The sequence below is a fragment of the Mesoplodon densirostris genome, chromosome 4 (genome assembly GCF_025265405.1).
Source record: "Mesoplodon densirostris isolate mMesDen1 chromosome 4, mMesDen1 primary haplotype, whole genome shotgun sequence".
Taxonomy (NCBI): Eukaryota; Metazoa; Chordata; class Mammalia; order Artiodactyla; family Ziphiidae; genus Mesoplodon; species Mesoplodon densirostris.
The window spans coordinates 49,584,483-49,603,813 of NC_082664.1; the positions used below are offsets into that span (position 1 = coordinate 49,584,483).

Below are 19,331 nucleotides of genomic sequence, written 5' to 3' on the forward strand. Positions count from 1 at the left end.
AGTCCGCCTGCCGATGCAGGGGACATGGGTTCATGCCCTGGTCCGGGAAGATCCCACATGCCGCGGAGCGGCTGGTCCCGTGAGACATGGCCACTGAGCCTACGCGTCCAAAGCCTGTGCTCCGCAACGGGAGAGGCCACAACAGTGAGAGGCCCGCATACCGCAGAAAAAAAAAAAAAGTGGCAAAATGAAGACAGTTTTTCAATAGTTAATGAGCAGCTGCATACAAACTGCTGAATTGTGCATAATTTGAATCTTACAAATAGTCTTTAAAAATATTCCTGAATAAGGTAAAATTTTATAATGTCAGTCCCGAGAGTTTGGAAGCAATAACACTCATCTTTAGCAGAAACTGTGTTATAGCTGTAGAACAAATAAATAAGTGAAAAGACTCTGACAGCCAAATAACTGTGAGTCCTTAAGATATTTAAGAGTACTCTCAGATGATAGATTAGATTATTCTTTCCTGTCAGCCCATATTAAATCTTGGACAAGCTGAAAATACTCTTTATTCAGGCTCTTGGAGATGAAACCGTTTAGTCAAATCGGGCATAATTCCTTTCATCACCAGAAAGAGTTGCAGTCACAGGCACATCTCACTCTAAGATTTTATTTATGTGGGTGACCTGATGAACTAGAAGTAACCCCTACTAAGTCTTATTTTTGTGGAAGTGTAGCAGTTTAAAAGGAGCATCTCGAAGAAGTTTTTAATAATAAGCATTTTGTTTTCTTTTTTCAGGGAAAAGTGAAGGTAAGTATAATGTCTTTATCATACATCACATATATGAATTTGCTTATACATTCAGATGTTTGTTGGGCAAACTTGTTTTTTTCTTCCCGCACGTGAGACAAAGAAAAAGTTAATTTTTATATCTTTACCTGAAATTCTAGAGGTGACAGCATAGGTTAAGGGAAATGTGACTCTTTGTGTCTGGGATCAGGCAGTAGAGACAGCCTGCCTCAGCCTCTGATAATTCACTGGTACATCTTAGCTATTGCATGTGAAAGCTAGGCATTTCCCCAGCCTCTGTCAGGGAAAACTTCTCCTTTACTGGTTGAACGCTAGTATCTGCTAGGTCTCATATAGGAAGGTTCTAGACATGATCGGAGTGTTGAGCTACCGTCTTCCAAGCTTGTGGTGACTCTTGGGTGTAGGTATCATTGCCAGCTCTTTAAGTTAATTGTAAAGCTAAAAGTTTTAACATATTTTAGGTTTACTCTGTCTTTTTGAGAATGTTTTTGCTTTATGAGTGAGATTGAAATGATTTTTGTTACTATTTGAAGATCTCAACCTGTCTCTCATTATCAGAGAAAAGATTGTTAACCTGTAGAGGCTGTCCTTAGAGAAAATATCTTATTTATGAGTATATTTATAAGTATTCATTTTAGTCAAGTATGAAAGCTGATATATTAGGTGATTATCTAACTGGATCACATTCAGAGAATATCTACTTCAGGATTATAAAACTGAACTGAAAATTTCTTTAGATGGCTAGGTCCCAAGCAATGTCACACTCCTACTCCCCCCAAGTCATGGTCCAAAACTTGAAAAAAAAAAAAACCCTCAAAACCTAGAGGTTCCCCATAAGGAAACAAATCACTTGTAATCCCACAACCCCAAAATAATTGATAATGATAATAGCTAAGAAGACATGCTAGTACTTTTCAAAGCAATTTACAAATATGAGTTTATTTAATCCTTCCAACAATCCTAGGAGGTATTATTTTTATCTCCATTTTATAGAGGCGGAAAATGAGTCCCAGAAAGGTTTAGCAACTCAGCTAAAATCTTATGATTTGTAAGTAGCAGAGTCAGGATTCAAATCAGGCAGTTTGGCTCCAGGGTCTGTGCTTTAGTTACTATCTCATACTGCTTCTCTGCTAACATTTTGATAATTATTATTATTTACATGTTTATATTTTTATAATAGATATATTTATAGTTTTATATATTATCATTACCATGTCTACTTGCTTCCTTAGCCTATATCCTCATCAGCTCAGGGTGCTCTAACAAAATACCATAGACTAGGTGGCTAAAACAAAAGACATTTATTTTCTCATAGTTCTGGAGGCTGGGAAGTCCATGATCAAGGTGCCAGCAGATCTGGTTCATGGTGAGGGCCCTCTTCCTGGCTTACAAACAGCTGGCCTTCTTACTGTATCCTCACATGATAGAGAAAGAGCTCTGGTCTCTTCTTCTACTTATAAAGACACTAATTCCATCATTGTGACCCCACCCTCATGACCTTACTTTGGTCTAATTACCTCCCAAAGACCCCACCTCCAAATACCATCACATGGGGAGCAGTGGGGGTTAGGGGGAGGGTTTAGGGCTTCAACATATGAATTTTAGGGGGGACACAAACATTCACCCATAACAACCTAAATTTCTAGAAATGGATCTACTAGATCAAAGGATAAGGACATTTTAGGCTCTTGATACATATGACCAGATTGCTTTTTGTCATTGGAAGGGTGTGCTAGTTTACACCCCTTCCAGTCATTGTGCCTGCTAGTTTTACCTGACCCTCATCTGCATTAAGTATTATATTTTAACCTTTACTCTTTAAAGTTGTATCTTTATAGTTTTAATTTGAATTTTTATTTACTTTTTTATTGAGGTATAGTTGATGTACAATATTATATAAGTTTCAGGTGTACAGCATAGTGATTCACAATTTTTAAAGGTTATATTCCATTTATAGTTATTTTAAAATATTGGCTACATTCCCTGTGTTGTACAATATATGTTGTTTTTTTTTTTTTTTTCTTTTTTTGCGGTATGTGGGCCTCTCACTGTTGTGGCCTCTCCCGTTGTGGAGCACAGGCTCCGGACGCGCAGGCCCAGCGGCCATGGCTCACGGGCCCAGCCGCTCCGCGGCATATGGGATCCTCCCAGACCGGGGCACGAACCCGTATCCCCTGCATCGGCAGGCGGACTCTTTAAGCATTTTTTTTTTTTTTTTGCAGTACGTGGGCCTCTCACTGTTGTGGCCTCTCCCGTTGCGGAGCACAGGCTCCGGACGTGCAGGCTCAGCGGCTGTGGCTCACGGGGCCCAGCCGCTCCGCGGCATGTGGGATCTTCCCGGACCGGGGCACGAACCCGTGTCCCCTGCATTGGCAGGCGGACTCTCAACCACTGCGCCACCAGGGAAGCCCGGCAGGCGGACTCTTAACCACTGCGCCACCAGGGAGGCCCTACAATATATGTTTAATTTGCATTTTATTGTTAGTGAGGCTAAACAATTTTTATCTGTTACTACCATTTATATTTTCCCTTTATGAATTCTCTATTCATATTTTTTGCCCATTTTTAATGGGCACTTTGGCATTTTTATTCAGTTTGTGAGCTCTTTATATACTTAGGATATTATCCTTTGTTGTATTTGCATTTTACCCGGTTTGTTGTTTGCATTTTGCTTTTGTTTATAAAGTTTTCTGACACACAGATGTTTTACGTTTTTATGTAGTCTCTAAATATATAAATTTATTGTTTATTTCCTTTGTCATTTCTTCCATTACTTTTATGCTTGTTTGGTTCATTATTAATATTACTATAAACAACTTTGTAAAAAGAACTATATAATTCAATGTTTGTCATCACTAGTAAGTGTATACATAGAATGTTCACAGTTATAATAATTATTTCTTATGCCTTTTTATATATTATTTCAAATAAACATTTTCATGCATTGTTGTGTTCCACATTCTTCTCATTTTAATAGTTTTATATTATTCAACCATGTTAACTAGTATATAGTATTCTATCATGTCAGCTTAGGCCTTGTATATTTTGATTATTTCAGGTTTTAAAAATTATATATAACATAATCATCTTTCTGCAGATTATCCACCCCCCACCTCCATTTTGAGTTATTTCTTAAGACCATAATTCTAAAAGCAGAATTGTCAAGTCTAAGTATATGAACAGTGATCTTATTATGTCATAAAATATAAACGATGTTTGGTTTTTGTAATATCTCCTTGAATTGCTCTTTTGAAATATTAAATGGCATATAATACTACCAGCTATAATAATATACCTCCAATACTATTTTATAATTTTTATTTAACTTTTCTCATTTTAAAAAGTGTATAATGAGTTCTTAATTTTTATAGCATGAATTGTTACTAAGGCTAAGTATTTTTCCATGTATTTATTTACTATTTAAATTCTGTGTTTTGACCTCTTATAAAACATTTTATCCAGAAAGTTATGAGGCTGGGGCCACCTAAGGCAATGCTAAAGCCTTCTAAAGACCAAGCAGCCAAGTAGAACTTAAAGTGAATCCATACCAAGAACCTCTCTCTTTCCTTTACAAACAAAATTTGGACCTTTGAATCACTGTTTGTCAAAAATTTGCTATAGTATTTTAAAACTTTTGAAAAACGTACATTTTGGCATTTTTACAATCTTGTGACTTATTTTTCTTTTTATTTCAGAGAACACTTTTTACAGTTGGCTAGAAGGTAATTGAACATTTTTAAGCAAATTTAAATAACATTTTTTTCATTTTTAAATGCACGTAAAATTAATTTTCTGCCTTACAAATTTCACATATGAAATTTATATTTCCAAATTACTTTTTGTAGGCCTCTGTGTAGAAAAAAGAGCATTCTACAAGCTTATTTCTGGCCTCCATGCAAGCATTAATGTGCATTTGTGTGCACGGTATCTTCTACAAGGTATGTGACATTTTACTTTTATTCACTTTACCACACTTATTTTCAGGTGTTCTTAAAATTTTCTTGGTATTTACCTGGATAAGAAAGGATTGACCCTATTGAATATTAGGCAGTAAAAGATTTGTTCTTAAATGGTAGTAATCAGGAATGTGAGAACCATGGACCTTATAAGGAAAAGTTCAGCCTGTTCTTAGCTCCCTTCACCTTCTTTTAAGAAGCTGCTCAAAATCATACATGTCACTTTGGAAATGTTCTTTTGTTGTGGGAATTAAAAAAGCTCTCAAGAGCATAGTTTGTTTTTCATTAGCTATTACTGTATCAGAATCCTTATATTTGTGTGCCAGCTTCAGGCCTGGAGTTTAACAGGTAAAAGCATTTTTTCTGCTGCTCTTCATGCTTTACGAAGGCTGTTGAAAAATTAGACCATGTTGGAGTTTCATCAGTAACATATTTCTTCTAGAATTAAAGTATCTTTTACTTCTTAGAAACAAAATCATAGTAACTTTAATTAGGGCTTCAAACTCATTAGTAATGTCAGATAGTCATTTTTGACTTCTGTATCTTGGTTTTATGAATATGTTTATATTCAGAAATTTGATTTTATTAGTCCTGGTTTCTCAGTAAAATATTGAGTTTATTTTCCTTTTAAGGATGACTTCTAGAAGATAAAATATTAATATGGAACTATTAAAGGCTAAATTATATAAAACAGTTTTCATGGTTGTATTGATTATATATTTTAAAATATAAAATCAAATTAGCTTCTGCAGGCATCAATAACCTAATATAAGTAAAATGAAACTTACTTAATTTTAAAATGCAGTTTTTTTAATATTTAATTCTTCTTTCTTCTCAGATACCTGGTTGGAAAAAATATGGGGACATAACATTACAGAATTTCAGCAGCGATTTGATGGAATTTTAACTGAAGGAGAAGGTCCACGAAGGCTTAAGAACTTGTATTTTCTCTACTTAATAGAATTAAGGGCTTTATCTAAAGTGGTACCATTCTTTGAGCGCCAGGATTTTCAACTCTTCACTGGAAATAAAGTTCAAGATGCAGAAAACAAAATGTTACTTCTGGAAATACTTCATGAAATCAAGTAAATTGTGTATTACAACTTATACATTAATAGAAGAGTGACAAGTGATATCCAAAATTAAATTCATAAATATTCAACTTAGAGAAAGGAAAACTATCTAAAAAATAATTAAAAGCTAATTCTGCTCATAGGTCTTTTAGAATTGAGTTTTGGTTTTGTTTTCATTTTGACTTATGTACTAGAGGGCATATATTTTTAGTTTTAAGAGCCATTCTTTTGGTATTTGATACTTGCATTATTTTCATATTTAGTTGAACAGGTTGGGTTTGGGGCATAACTTCTACTATATTATACAGTTAGCTTTTATATTTGAGGACAAGAATTTGGGGGCATAGAATTTTGATTTTACTATCTATTCTACTCTATTTTACTTATATTATTCATCACTGACCAGCAAAATGTGGTATCAGCAGGACTTTTAATGTTTTATAATACATGAAAATATTTTCTGTTCTATGCAGAGAATATATTTTATTTATTTATTTTTTAATGTAGGTCATTTCCTTTGCATTTTGATGAGAATTCATTTTTTGCTGGGGACAAAAAAGAAGCAAACAAACTAAAGGTAATAATTTTATACTCTAACTTAATTTTTAAATGCAAACTCATGCAAGTGTGAATAAAGGCCGTGTTTTTATTCTTAACAATAAATCTTGATATACATCCTGAAATTAGCAGAAAAGTCAGAGTCATAATCTTTCTTTTCCTCAAGAAAAAAGGATGTCCCAAAGCAAGTCCAACTTAAGATCTAGTTTGTGTTGTTTTCAAAATAACAACAGAAATGTGTACTCTTTACAGAAGGCTTTAATTTCACATTGATGCTCTCATGTAGTAAATAGAACTTATGAATGAAAGGAAAGGGATCTAGAGCACAAGGGGCAGAATTAGTCTGTCTTTCACTAGAGAGAATTCTGAAAATAGTTTTGGCTAAATTACAGGATGCTCTTTAGGGGGAGAGGTTACAGTATTGTTTTGTCAGTTCATCTCATTCACTGGGAATTAAAGAAATTTAGTTACACCAGGATGCAGTTCTGGGAAGAACAGAAGACCTGAGGTCACACAAAATGGGCTCTGGTCTTTGCCTTACCTCTTAATAGAGGTATGACTCCAGGCAAGACCATCTTTGTGCATATTTGCCTCAAAATACTACACATAAAAAATCTCACTGGGAAGATTTATTAAATGCTCACTGGGTGTAGAGCATGATTTTTGTCACTAAAGGGAGAGATGCTTCTACCTCAGGGGATTTCTAAGTCTTTTTGAGGACTTAAGTAAAATTATATTACTGTTCTCAGTTATAAAGCTATAGGTAAGTAAAGCAGGTGGCCCTCAGTAGGACTGGGCTGGATCTGATTTCATCAGAATATTTATAACAAACAATCTTTCTTTGTTTCTAATTCTTTGTTTCTTTCGATAATGAAAGAACCTGAGGTTTTTGCAGCTTGCAAACAAAATACTTTTTACACTCCATTTTTTTACTGTTAGATAATAGTTATTTTTGACCTCCCATCTACCTCCTACTTAAAGCATTCTTGCTAGAAATATATATCTCAGTGCTTATATAACCTCCCAAACAGTTTCCAGGAACTTAGAAGTGAGGGGGAAGATGCTGTAACAAGACTTTTTCCCTACTATTTTTGATATCTTTCTTATTTTTAATACACTTGCTGGTTTATAGAGAGTGTTTTGGCATCTACTCATTTTATATTGTGCAGATTAGAAATTTTCTCACATTTTTTTCATTTTATCGAAACTCTGAAACACTCAGCTTTCATATCCTGTGAAATTTAACAGATAATTTTTCTGAGTCCTTTTACAAGAAAGGAGTAAAACACCAAGGAAACTTGTTGATATCAGATATTTACTTTTTTAAAAAATAGCAGTTTATGGTGAATATAATGGATTTGAACAGTCATATAAGTTCATTTGAAAATCTCATCTTGTCTCCTTTATACTCTATCAGTGTATGGTTAGAAAGGGAGGACTTGTATGAAAGAGAATTGTTTAGTGTTCAATTCACAATAGAATAGGATCTCACCTGAAGGCTTATAAAACATCTGAGAATTGGGTGAGAATTGGTCTTTGGTCAATTGGTTTCATTGAATATAGATCACAATGTTTAACCACAGAATGTTTGATTATTCTACCCACTGACTATAATTTTAAGTATTGACTCCAAAACTGTGTAAATTAACAAGGAGAATTTGTAAATGATTTAGGTTCTGGTTATTTTAAGGATCATACATTTTTCTAATCCGGGTTAACTTTAGAACATACTCAGGTTATTGGACATTGATTGTCATTTGTGGAAGTCACAAGGATTTTCTCCTTGTTCTGATCTAGTAAATTTCTAGCTTATTAATTAGGTTCTAGCATATTAAGTACATTTAAGCAATTGTGCTTGGTTTTAATTTTGCGATGTTATTTTGGCTCTTGTAAGCAACCACGTTTATTCTCTGTACATGCCACATAGGGATTTACTCAAGAGCTGCCATATTCAAGTGTTTGAATTAGTGAACATAGATTCAAATACCAAGGTTAGACAATGTGTTCAAAAGGAAGCACAATCATTTCAGATAGAGGCTTCCAACCTTTACGAGTCTAAGTCAAGAACTTTCAAGGCCTCTCCCCATGACAGTAGTGTTTTTAGTATCTATTGATTGTGAAAATATAACTGCCAAAAATCCACTATGCATTTAGTAACACTTTTAAAGTAAAAGTTGTGTTTTATTAATAAAATTTATATCCATTTGGAAATTTATAGTGCATACATGTGAGCTATTTGTTCTATCTATAAACAAATGCTTGTCTACACAGGGATTTTGTAGACTCTTATACCAACTATTAAATCCTCCAGAGGTCAGCCCCTCATTGGATGAGAACATCTACTTTAATTTTAGTGCTCTGTTATTAATGTTAAAAGTGTGAATTTCCTTTAATTCAAGGTTGAAACACAAGTTTAAAGGAAACCTCAAATCACCAAAAATCTACTTAGGGAAATATTGCTGGGTAAATATTTTTTCTAAGTATGTTTAAAATTAGAATGACCTCTTACTGAACTCAGTCCAAAAGGTACAGAAACACAAGATATAGAATATTGCTAACATATGGTGACATTTAATATTAATTATTTGGGCTTTGTATTAGATCAATAAGATTTAAGATCTGGGATCCTATTGTAAATCTTTTATTAATACATGTAATGGCTGTTTCAAAGTCTCAGACTGAATGAAGCATCTGGGGAAAGACTGTCCCCAGAGTATGAATTGAGGTCTGCTTTGAATAGCAGGTTCCAATCTTTGCTGATTTATTCCCATTTTTAGATCTTTGGTCTTGTTCTCTTTTGATTGAGCCCAGTGTGTGGTTTGTCACGTAAGAAAAACAACAAAACATTATATGCTTCCAAAGTTATAGGCCATTTGGTATAATGAATGTTCCATCTGAACTGTATGTCAAATTTCCTGTTTCAAGTACTGTAAGCTTGGGATTCCACTATAAATTCAGGACAGAGGGAGTCACTTGGAGGATTAATTAATAATTTCCACTGTAGTAAAAGAAGGATATGTTCTTGGCTTCCCTTCTTTCTTCTTTATTCCTTAAAGACATGTACTACTTTTGGATGAGTTTAATGCATGTTGCCCTTTTATAAACAATATAATACCCTACTGTTCATGGATATATATATATCTATTAAAAGTATAAAGATAAAAAAGGAATGATAAACACCAAATTCAGAATAGTTATAGAAGGTGGGATATGGGACTTCGAAGGGATACATAGGAGGCTTCATTATAATGGTTTCTTTCTGAAACTTGGTGGAGGGTACATGGATTTCACTATATTCTATATATTTTTTTGTGATAATAATGTCAATAATAATCAAAGGTCTGGTTGATTTACCTAATTAATACCAGAGAGAAGGGTTTTAATTTAACTATTATGAAACCAAAGGTTTTTATTCCTCCCTCCCTCCTTTGTTTTGTTTTTTTTTTAAACATCATTATTGGAGTATAATTGCTCCACAATGGCGTGTTAGTTTCCGCTCCATAACAAAGTGAATCAGTTATACATTTACACAATGCTTCCATATCTCCTCCCTCTTTCGTCTCCCTCCCACCCTCCCTATCCCACCCCTCTAGGTGGTCACAAAGCACCGAGCTGATCTCCCTGTGCTATGCGGCTGCTTCCCACCAGCTATCCATTTCACATTTGGTAGTGTATATATGTCCATGCCACTCTCTCACTTTGTCACAGCTTACCTTTCCCCCTCCCCATATCCTCAAGTCCATTCTCTAGTAGGTCTGTGTCTTTATTCCCGTCTTTATCCCCCTAGGTTCTTCATCCTCCTTTGTTTTTTTCCTCTTTCTTTTTTTGGTAAATGATGTCATACGACCCCCGCCCCCCTCCCCTGATATTGGCATATGGTTAATAATCACATACAACAGAACATCTCAACTCAGTTACCTTTGTGTATATTTATAAATAGTCTAGTTTTGGAGGCAGGCAGGCTGGGGTCTAGATTTGCTCTTTACTAGATATGGGAATTTAGGCAAGTTATGTAACCTCTCTGAACCTTGTTTTTTTAATTCATTAGGTGTAGACTATAATGATATCTACTTTTGGATTTGTGGTGAAGATGAAATGAAATTGTATATGTAAAGATTCCGGTGTGTAGGAGGTACTCCGTGGATGTTGACTTCAGTTCTGTTCCTCACTTTGGTGCCCTCCAGTGCCTTGCATACTGTGAGGCACATAGAAGGCACTCAGAAATACTTAGTATTTGACTGTATACTATATTTTAATAAAATTTTAATTATTTTTAGGAGGACTTTCGACTGCATTTTAGAAATATTTCAAGAATCATGGATTGTGTTGGTTGTTTGAAATGTCGACTGTGGGGAAAGCTTCAGGTAAGCATATCAAGCTCAATCCTATTTTCATTCTTTGCACAAAGAATTTTCTGATTTTTCTTTTTTTCTTGTTTTTATTATAGACTCAGGGTTTGGGCACTGCTCTGAAGATCTTGTTTTCTGAGAAACTTATTGCAAATATGCCAGAAAGTGGGCCCAGTTATGAATTCCATCTAACCAGACAAGAAATAGTATCATTATTTAATGCATTTGGAAGGTTAGTTTCTACCAAAATTGTTTCTGCTAGCCAAGTAAGTCTAATGCAACATGTATACTTTCAGATAAAACTGGGTAAGAAATACCTTTTTTAGTGAAATTATCTCACTACAGAATTCTGTGATCTTATGAAATAACTTTGTAGATACACACAATCATTAAATAATATTCTTTATTTTCATCTGTTGACTTTTATAATCATTAATTCACTGAGTGGACTTCAATATTCATCTTGCTGAAACTGTATATTTTTTCTATATTATTTAAAAGTATTTGTGCTGCTCAAATGTGTTTTTGAAGGTCCTGGAAAAGTCATGTTGTGTAATATAGGTGTACACATAAAATTTCCATGTGAATTCACCATTGTGTAAAAAGGTTAATAGTTCTTTTAAAAATAATTTGCATCAAAATGATTAGAAAATAAGCTTGAAATAAGGAACTTACATTATAAAATTTAAGTATAGATAAATTTCTTCTAGCCTATTTTATCTAAAGAATGCAGAGATTTATTAAAATAACATTTTCTAAGGACTACATTACTTCACTTAAAAAAATTATGACTAATATTTTGGGTTTGATGTAATTGACCTTCAAAATTATTCTCTAGTATACAGAAGCTTGACAGTTATATTTGAGTACTTTGCAACTTTTTTCATGGTTGAGAACAGAGCTAAAGTACACTTAAAATAACAATCTTTACTTTTTTATAAAAGTGAAAACAATTTGATCACACAATTACTGTTCTCACTCTTTATAGTCCAAAGGCTTTGATTCTTTGTATATTTACTAAATATGGTATATTGATTAGTTTAAGTGTTCATATACTTATGCATATTTAAAATACATATTTTACTGCTTATATACTTTATATCTATGTACTTTAAATACTAAGCATATGAATATACTTCTGAATTCTTAAAATATCCTAATATTTTAATACTTACATAGTTTATAATTTTACATTTTGAAACTTTAATACTAAGTTATGAATAATTAAAAATAGCTAATTTCTGGGCAATATTATCTTAGTTTTGACATGTCAGATTAAGAACTGAAGTGCATCACCAAATGTAAAATAAATAGCTAGTGGGAAGCAGCCACATAGCACAGGGAGATCAGCTCGGTGGTTTGTGACCACCTAGAGGGGTGGGATAGGGAGGGTGGGAGGGAGACGCAAGAGGGAGGAGATATGGGGATATATGTATATGTATAGCTGATTCACTTTGTTATGAAGCAGAAACTAGCACACCATTGTAAAGCAATTATACTCCAATAAAGATGTTAAAAAAAAAAAACTGAAGTGCATCAAAATAGATTAAGTGGTTTATGCACCTTTACATTTGCTGAAATAAATTACTTAAATTTTTTTCTGTGTTCTGAAAATGGAAAGTGATTAACTTATAGAGAAAAGTTATCTAAAATCGTTTCTAAGTGAAATTTTTTTTGGTTACAGAATTTCAACAAGTGTGAAAGAATTAGAAAACTTCAGGAACTTGTTACAAAATATTCATTAAAGAAAACAAGTTGAAATGTGCCTGTTTTTGGACAACGGAGGCCAAAGAGTGGAATTTCGTTCAAAGGCATTAATAGCAATGACAGTCTTAAGCCAAACATTTTATATAAAGCTGCTTTTGTAAAAGGGAATTATATTGTTTTAAGTAAACAATTTTTAAAATTGTGTTAAGTCTATGTATAATATTATTGTGAGTAAAAGTAAAACTTTGATAATGTGGTACAACTTTTAAAGTTTAATATTAAGTAAAATCAGGATTATCAAATTCATATATACCCTAAGTAAATGATGTTTTAATAATTTTGTGTAAGAAGATGTAATATAAATAAAACTATGGCCAATGTGACAAGCATTTATAGGAAAATGCTAAGCAGGCTCATGATGACCCATTATTAACAGCCTAAAATTTTTCAACATTTAGGGTGACCAGATTTAGTAAACAAAAATACAGAATGCCTAGTTAAATTTAAATTTCAGATAAACAACAAGTAGTTTTTTAATACAAGTATGTTCCATGCAATATTTGGGACAAACTTATACCAAAAAATTATTCCTCCTTTAAAATTCAAATTTAACTGGGAGTCCTGCGTTTTATCTGGCAACCCTACAATACTTTGGTATGAAACAAATCAGTTTTAGAATTATATTGCTATTTTGATTGGCTTATTTTGGTGTGTAGAAAGATACAATGATAACTCAAAGGCATAGGGGATTTCTAAACAGTGTGAAAAGTTGAATAGATTTATATATTTATTCTCATAATACTTTCCCTAATTCTGAATAAAATTTTGGGGAAACTTTTTATTTTTATATAATTTCAAATTACAGAAATGTTTCCAGGATAGTACAAAGAACTCTTTTACCAGATTCCTTAATTGTTCATATTTGCTTTATCTCTCATGCTCTCTCTGTATACATACACACATATACTATTTTTCCTCAATCATTTGAAAGTCAGTTACAGGCATTGTGCCCTTTGAACCATGAACACTTCAGTGTGAATAATTTTTTAATGATTTTTTTCAGGAAAAAAAATCTGTAACTATATAATACTATAAGCCTTAGAATCAGGAATCATTTTGAGTTCCAATCTAAAATTCTTTTTGAGTTTTGTTACCCTTTTAATGCTCGATCTGTATAGTCATAAGGCATATAATTTTTGGGTTTTGTACATGATGTTCATTTCTTTTTTCTCCCAAAAACTAAACTGTAATTTTTAGTGGTTTTCATTAAGGAAAGACCTTCAGTGATAAAAATATATGAAGGGGTTTAGGAATTTATATCACATGGTAATTGTAGGGAAAAAAGAAACTGTATACCTCAAAGTCATGGGCCCTCTCTGTATGTCTTAGCAGGTATATCATGTTGAGATGTAACATTATTAATAAAGCAGGGTTTATTTATATAATGGCTTAGAAATGCCACTTTATACTACTGTATACTTTTTCTTCTCTATGTCCATAAGGCCTGGTACAGTGTCAAACACATAGTAGGTGTCCAGTAAATATTCGTTGAATGAATGTATGAAAATGTAGTCAGTATATTTAAATTAATAATCACAGAACTATGTTTCACAAAATATGTCCTATTTTCCTTTTCCCCCTCATTTGAATACGGCAGGAGAAGAAAGATACTAACCTACTATTAAGTCATTATTCTCAAAGAACTCAAAGAACTATGAAGTGAGCGCCAAATATAAAACTATAAGGACATTTGTAGTACTCTGAAAATATGGTAGATCGGTTTAAATGGTTATTTCACCTGTATACCTCCCTAACTCATTTTATGTCCCTGCCCTTTTTTTTTTTCTTAAACAGCTAATCTTTTTGAAAGAATATTCCTATCTTCACTTTGTCACCCTCCACTTGCTCCTTAACTGAAATTTGGCTTTTGGCTCAGTAGTTCTTAACAATATTATACTTTGAAGTCTAAAATCCCAATTCTAAATCCATGGTTTTGTTCACAAGCCATTTCTTACTTGACCTTTTTTTCTGCATTAGACACTGTTGATAGCCCCTTCTTTAAAAAGCTTTTTTCCCCTGGGTTCCTTATATTTCACTCACTCCTGGGTGCCTCTTTCATTTATTCTTTAAGTTATTCCTCAGGCTTTCATTCCTGCTCTCTTCACCACCACCACTTCTCACTCTTGAGTCCTTCCAATTAAATGACCTCTAAATCCTTATCTTTACCCCAGACTTCTCAGTCCATTTGCCTTCTACACATCTTCAATTGGTCGTCCCATAGACACCTGTGGGTGTCTTAAAAAGTCATTCTCCCCCAAACCCACTCTTATGCCTGTGTTTCTTCCTTTGGTTAATTTTAGAACCATCATCATCTAAATTCTCTAGGCTCACTTCTCTCCTCCACTTCTCCCCTGTCCAGCCGATGTCTAATCTCTAAGGATTTTATCTCCATGTTTCTGATATATCACTCTTTCCATTTTCACTGCTGTTCTCTAAATATGAACCTTTCTCCTTGTCCCAAGCCTGTTTCCTTTCTCCTTTCTTTTGCCCCACAATGCTACCAAAGTGGGCTTTCTAGAAGCACTCAAACAACGTTGCTCCCTGCTTAACACACCTCAGAGATTTCATGAGGCTTTAGGAGGAAGCCAAACCCCTTTCCTTGGTGTACAAGCTTCTCTGATATGGGTCTTTCTGCTCCCCCGACCCCATGTTCTGCTAAAAACACACAGTTCATCAGATGCAGCATAGTCAGGCCTCCACACCTTGGTACCTGCTATTCTCTTTCTATCAAGTGCCCTAGCCATCCTTCCCCACCTGGAAAATTTCTGTGTATCCTTGCAGGCCCAGCATAAAGCAACACCTCTGCCCTTGTTCCATCCAAGGAGGATCATCTGACTTCCTCTTTTGTGTCACCACTGTAATTACAACCTACCTCTATTGTGTCACTTATTGTACTGTATTGTTTTTGTTGTTTAAAGTTTCCTTTACTAGAATGTGAGCTCCTTAAGGGCAGGAAAAGGAACTTTATCCATTTCTGCATCTTCATAGCATAGTTTTTGGCATATGAACACTTAATAAATGTTTGTTGAATAAATTGCTTTTAAAGTGACAACTTCATTATATTAATGGTCATACCTTCTTCACTCCAAATATTCTTTACAGTAAGAGTCAGTAGATGCCCAAGGATTTGTGGATTTTGGCGGGGGGTCAATAAAACTTCTCAAACTGTATTCAAAATTGTGTGTGGTTTTGGCAAGTTATGTAAGGGGCCTATTATGGAAAAAGTGGTAAGAACTCTTCTTTCAGGGGAAAACATCACTGAAGAATTTCTTGAATAATCAGAGCTGCCCAGAATTATGGGCTACATAAATTTATACCTGTTTAACAATCTAAGGGGGAGAGAGACCTTCAAGATGGTGGAGGAGTGAGATGTGGAGATCGCCTTCCTCCCCACAAATACATCAGAAATACAACTACATGTGGAACAACTCCTACAGAACACCTACTGAATGCTGGCAGAAGACCTCAGACTTCCCAAAAGGCAAGAAACTCCCCAAGTACCTGGGTAGGGCAAAAGAAAAAAGAAAAAACAGAGACAAAAGAATAGGGACGGGACCTGCACCTCGGGGAGGGAGCTGTGAAGGAGGAAAGGTTTCCACAGACTGGGAAGGCCCTTCACGGGCGGAGATGGGGCGGGGGGGGATTTCGGAGCCACGGAGGAGAGCACAGCAACAGGGGTGAGGAGAGCAAAGTGGAGAGATTCCCGCACAGAGGATCGGTGCCGACCAGCACTCACCAGCCCGAGAGGCTTGTCTGCTCACCCGCCGGGGCGGGCGGGGGCTGGGAGCTGAGGCTCGGGCTTAGGAGGTCAGATCCCAGGGAGAGTACTGGGGTTGGCTGTGTGAACACAGCCTGAAGGGCTAGTGCGCCACGGCTAGCTGGGAGGGAGTCCGGGAAAAAGTCTGGAGCTGCCGAAGAGGCAAGAGACCATTGTTTTCGGGTGCGCGAGGAGAGGGGATTAAGAGCGCTGCTTGAAGGAGCTCCAGAGACTGGCGCAAGCTGCAGCTATCAGCACGGACCCCAGAGACGGACATGAGACGCTAAGGCTGCTGCTGCCGCCACCAAGAAGCCTGTGTGCAAGCACAGGTCACTATCCACGCCTCCCCTCCCGGGAGCCTATGCAGCCTGCCACTGCCAGGGTCCCGTGATCCAGGGACAATTTCCCCGAGAGAACACACGGCGCGCCTCAGGCTGGTGCCACGTCATGCCGGCCTCTGCCACCGCAGGCTCGCCCCGCATCTGTACCCCTCCCTCCCCCCACCACCGCCTGAGTGACCCAGAGTCCCCGAATCAGCGGCTCCTTTAACCCCATCCTATCTGAGCAGGGAACAGATGCCCTCAGGCGACCTACACACAGAGACGGGGCCAAATCCAAGGCTGAACCCCAGGAGCTATGCGAACAAAGAAGAGAAAGGGAAATGTCTCCCAGCAGCCTCAGGAGCAGCGGATTAAATCTCCACAATCAACTTGATGTACCCTGCAACTGTGGAATACCTTAATAGACAATCATCCCAAAATTGAGGCGGTGGACGTTGGGAGCAACTGTACACTTGGGGTTTGCTTTCTGCATCTAATTTATTCTGGTTTTATGTTTACCTTAGTATTTAGGGTTTATTATCATTGGTAGATTTGTTTATTAATTTGGTTGTTCTCTTGCTCCTTTTAAAAAAAATATATATATATATATTTCCTTATTCGCTTTATGTGAGTCTGTATGTTTCTTTGTGTGATTTTGTCTGTATAGCTTTACTTTTACCATTTGTCCTAGGGTTCTGTCCTTTTTTTTTTTTTTTTTTTAGTATACTTTTTAGTGCTTGTTATCACTGGTGGAATTGTCTTTTGGTTTGGTTGCTCTCTTCTTTCTTTCTCTCTTTCTTTTTTCTCTTTTTTTTGACTACTTTTAAATTTATTTTATATTTAATATTTATTTTTTATTTTATTTTATTTTATTTTATTTTTTTTGCAGGATGCAGGCCTCTCACTGTTGTGGCCTCTCCCGTTGCGGAGCACAGGCTCTGGACACGCAGGCTCAACGGCCATGGCTCACGGGCCCAGCCGCTCCGCAGCATGTGGGATCTTCCCAGACTGGGGCACGAACCCATGTCCCAGGCATCGGAAGGCGGACTCTCAACCACTGAGCCACCAGGGAAGCCCTATTTTTTTATTTTAATACCTTTCTTTTCTTTTCTTTTTTTCTTTTTCTCGTTCTTTTTTTCTTCCTTTTCTTCTGAGTCATGGGACGGACAGGGTCTTGGTGCTCTGGCCGGGTGTCAGGCGTGTGCCTCTGAGGAGGGAGAGCCGCATTCAGGACATTGGTCCACCAGAGACCTCCTGGCTCCATGTAATATCAAACGGCAAAAGCTCTCCCAGAGATCTCCATCTCAACACCAAGACCCAGTTCCACTCAACAACCAGCAAGCTACAGTGCTGGACACCCTATGCCAAACAACTAGCAAGACAGGAACATAACCCCACCCATTAGCAGACAGGCTGCCTAAAATCACAATAAGGTCACAGACACCCCAAAACACACCACCAGACGCGGACCTGCCCACCAGAAAGACAAGACCCAGCCTCATCCACCAGAAGACAGGCACTAGTCCCCTCCACCAGGAAGCCTACACAACCCACTGAACCAAGCTTAGTCACTGGGGAAAGACACCAAAAACAACGGAAACTATGAACCTGTAGCCTGTGAAAAAGAGACCCCAAATACAGTAAGTTAAGCAAAATGAGAAGACAAAGAAACACACAGCAGATTAAGGAGCAAGGTAAAAACCCACCAGGGCAAACAAATGAAGAGGAAATAGGCAGTCTACCTGAAAAAGAATTCAGAGCAATGATAGTAAAGATGATCCAAAATGTTGGAAATAGAATGGACAAAATACAAGAAACATTTAACAAGGACCTAGAAGAACTAAAGAGCAAGCGAACCGTGATGAACAACACAATAAATGAAATTAAAAATTCTCTAGAAGGGATCAACAGCAGAATAAATGAGGCAGGAGAACGGATAAGTGACCTGGAAGATAAAATAGTGGGAATAACTACTGCAGAGCAGAATAAAGAAAAAAGGATGAAAAGAAATGAGGACAGTCTTAGAGACCTCTGGGACAACATTAAACACACCAACATTCTAATTATAGGGGTCCCAGAAGAAGAAGAAAAAAAGAAAGTGACTGAGAAAATACTGAAGAGATTATAGTTGAAAACTTCCCTAATATGGCAAAAGGAAATAGTCAATCAAGCCCAGGAAGCATAGAGAGTCCCATACAGGATAAATCCAAGGAGAAACATGCCAAGACACATATTAATCAAGCTATCAAAAATTAAACACAAAGAAAAATACTAAAAGCGGCAAGGAAAAAAATAACACACAAGGGAATCCCCATAAGGTTAACAGCTGATCTTTCAGCAGAAACTCTGCAAGCCAGAACGGAGTGGCAGGACATATGTAAAGTGATGAAAGGGAAAAACCTACAACCACGATTACTCTACCCAGCAAGGATCTCATTCAGATTCAATGGAGAAATTAAAACCTTTACAGACGAGCAAAAGCTAAGAGAATTCAGCACCACCAAACCAGCTTTACAACAAATGCTAAAGGAACTTCTCTAGGCAGGAAACACAAGAGATGGAAAACACCTACAATAATAAACCCAAAACAATGAAGAAAATGGTAATAGGAACATACATATCGATAATTACCTTAAATGTAAATGGATTAAATGCTCCAACCAAAAGACATACACTGGCTGAATGGATACAAAAACAAGACCCATACATATGCTATCTACAAGAGACCCACTTCAGAACTAGGGACACATACAGACTGAAACTGAGGGGATGGAAAAAGCTATTCCATGCAAATGGAAAT

The 19,331-nt window shown here is 36.1% G+C and overlaps 1 protein-coding gene across 2 annotated transcripts in view; it reads left to right on the forward strand.

The window, feature by feature from the left end:
• The window catches only part of ERO1A (endoplasmic reticulum oxidoreductase 1 alpha), a 45,208-nt gene extending 29,720 nt beyond the window's left edge, over window positions 1–15,488 (forward strand). Inside the window, exons 9-16 of one of the 2 annotated variants that reach the window (XM_060096210.1) lie at window positions 740–751; window positions 4,447–4,473; window positions 4,597–4,689; window positions 5,546–5,792; window positions 6,288–6,357; window positions 10,616–10,702; window positions 10,786–10,919; window positions 12,372–15,488. In XM_060096210.1, the coding sequence (XP_059952193.1) occupies window positions 740–751; window positions 4,447–4,473; window positions 4,597–4,689; window positions 5,546–5,792; window positions 6,288–6,357; window positions 10,616–10,702; window positions 10,786–10,919; window positions 12,372–12,432 (731 nt within the window). In that variant the 3' untranslated portion in view covers window positions 12,433–15,488. The remainder of the gene's footprint in view (window positions 1–739; window positions 752–4,446; window positions 4,474–4,596; window positions 4,690–5,545; window positions 5,793–6,287; window positions 6,358–10,615; window positions 10,703–10,785; window positions 10,920–12,371) is intronic. The other variant, XM_060096211.1, reaches the window with a different exon arrangement.
• Window positions 15,489–19,331: the final 3,843 nt, after the last annotated feature.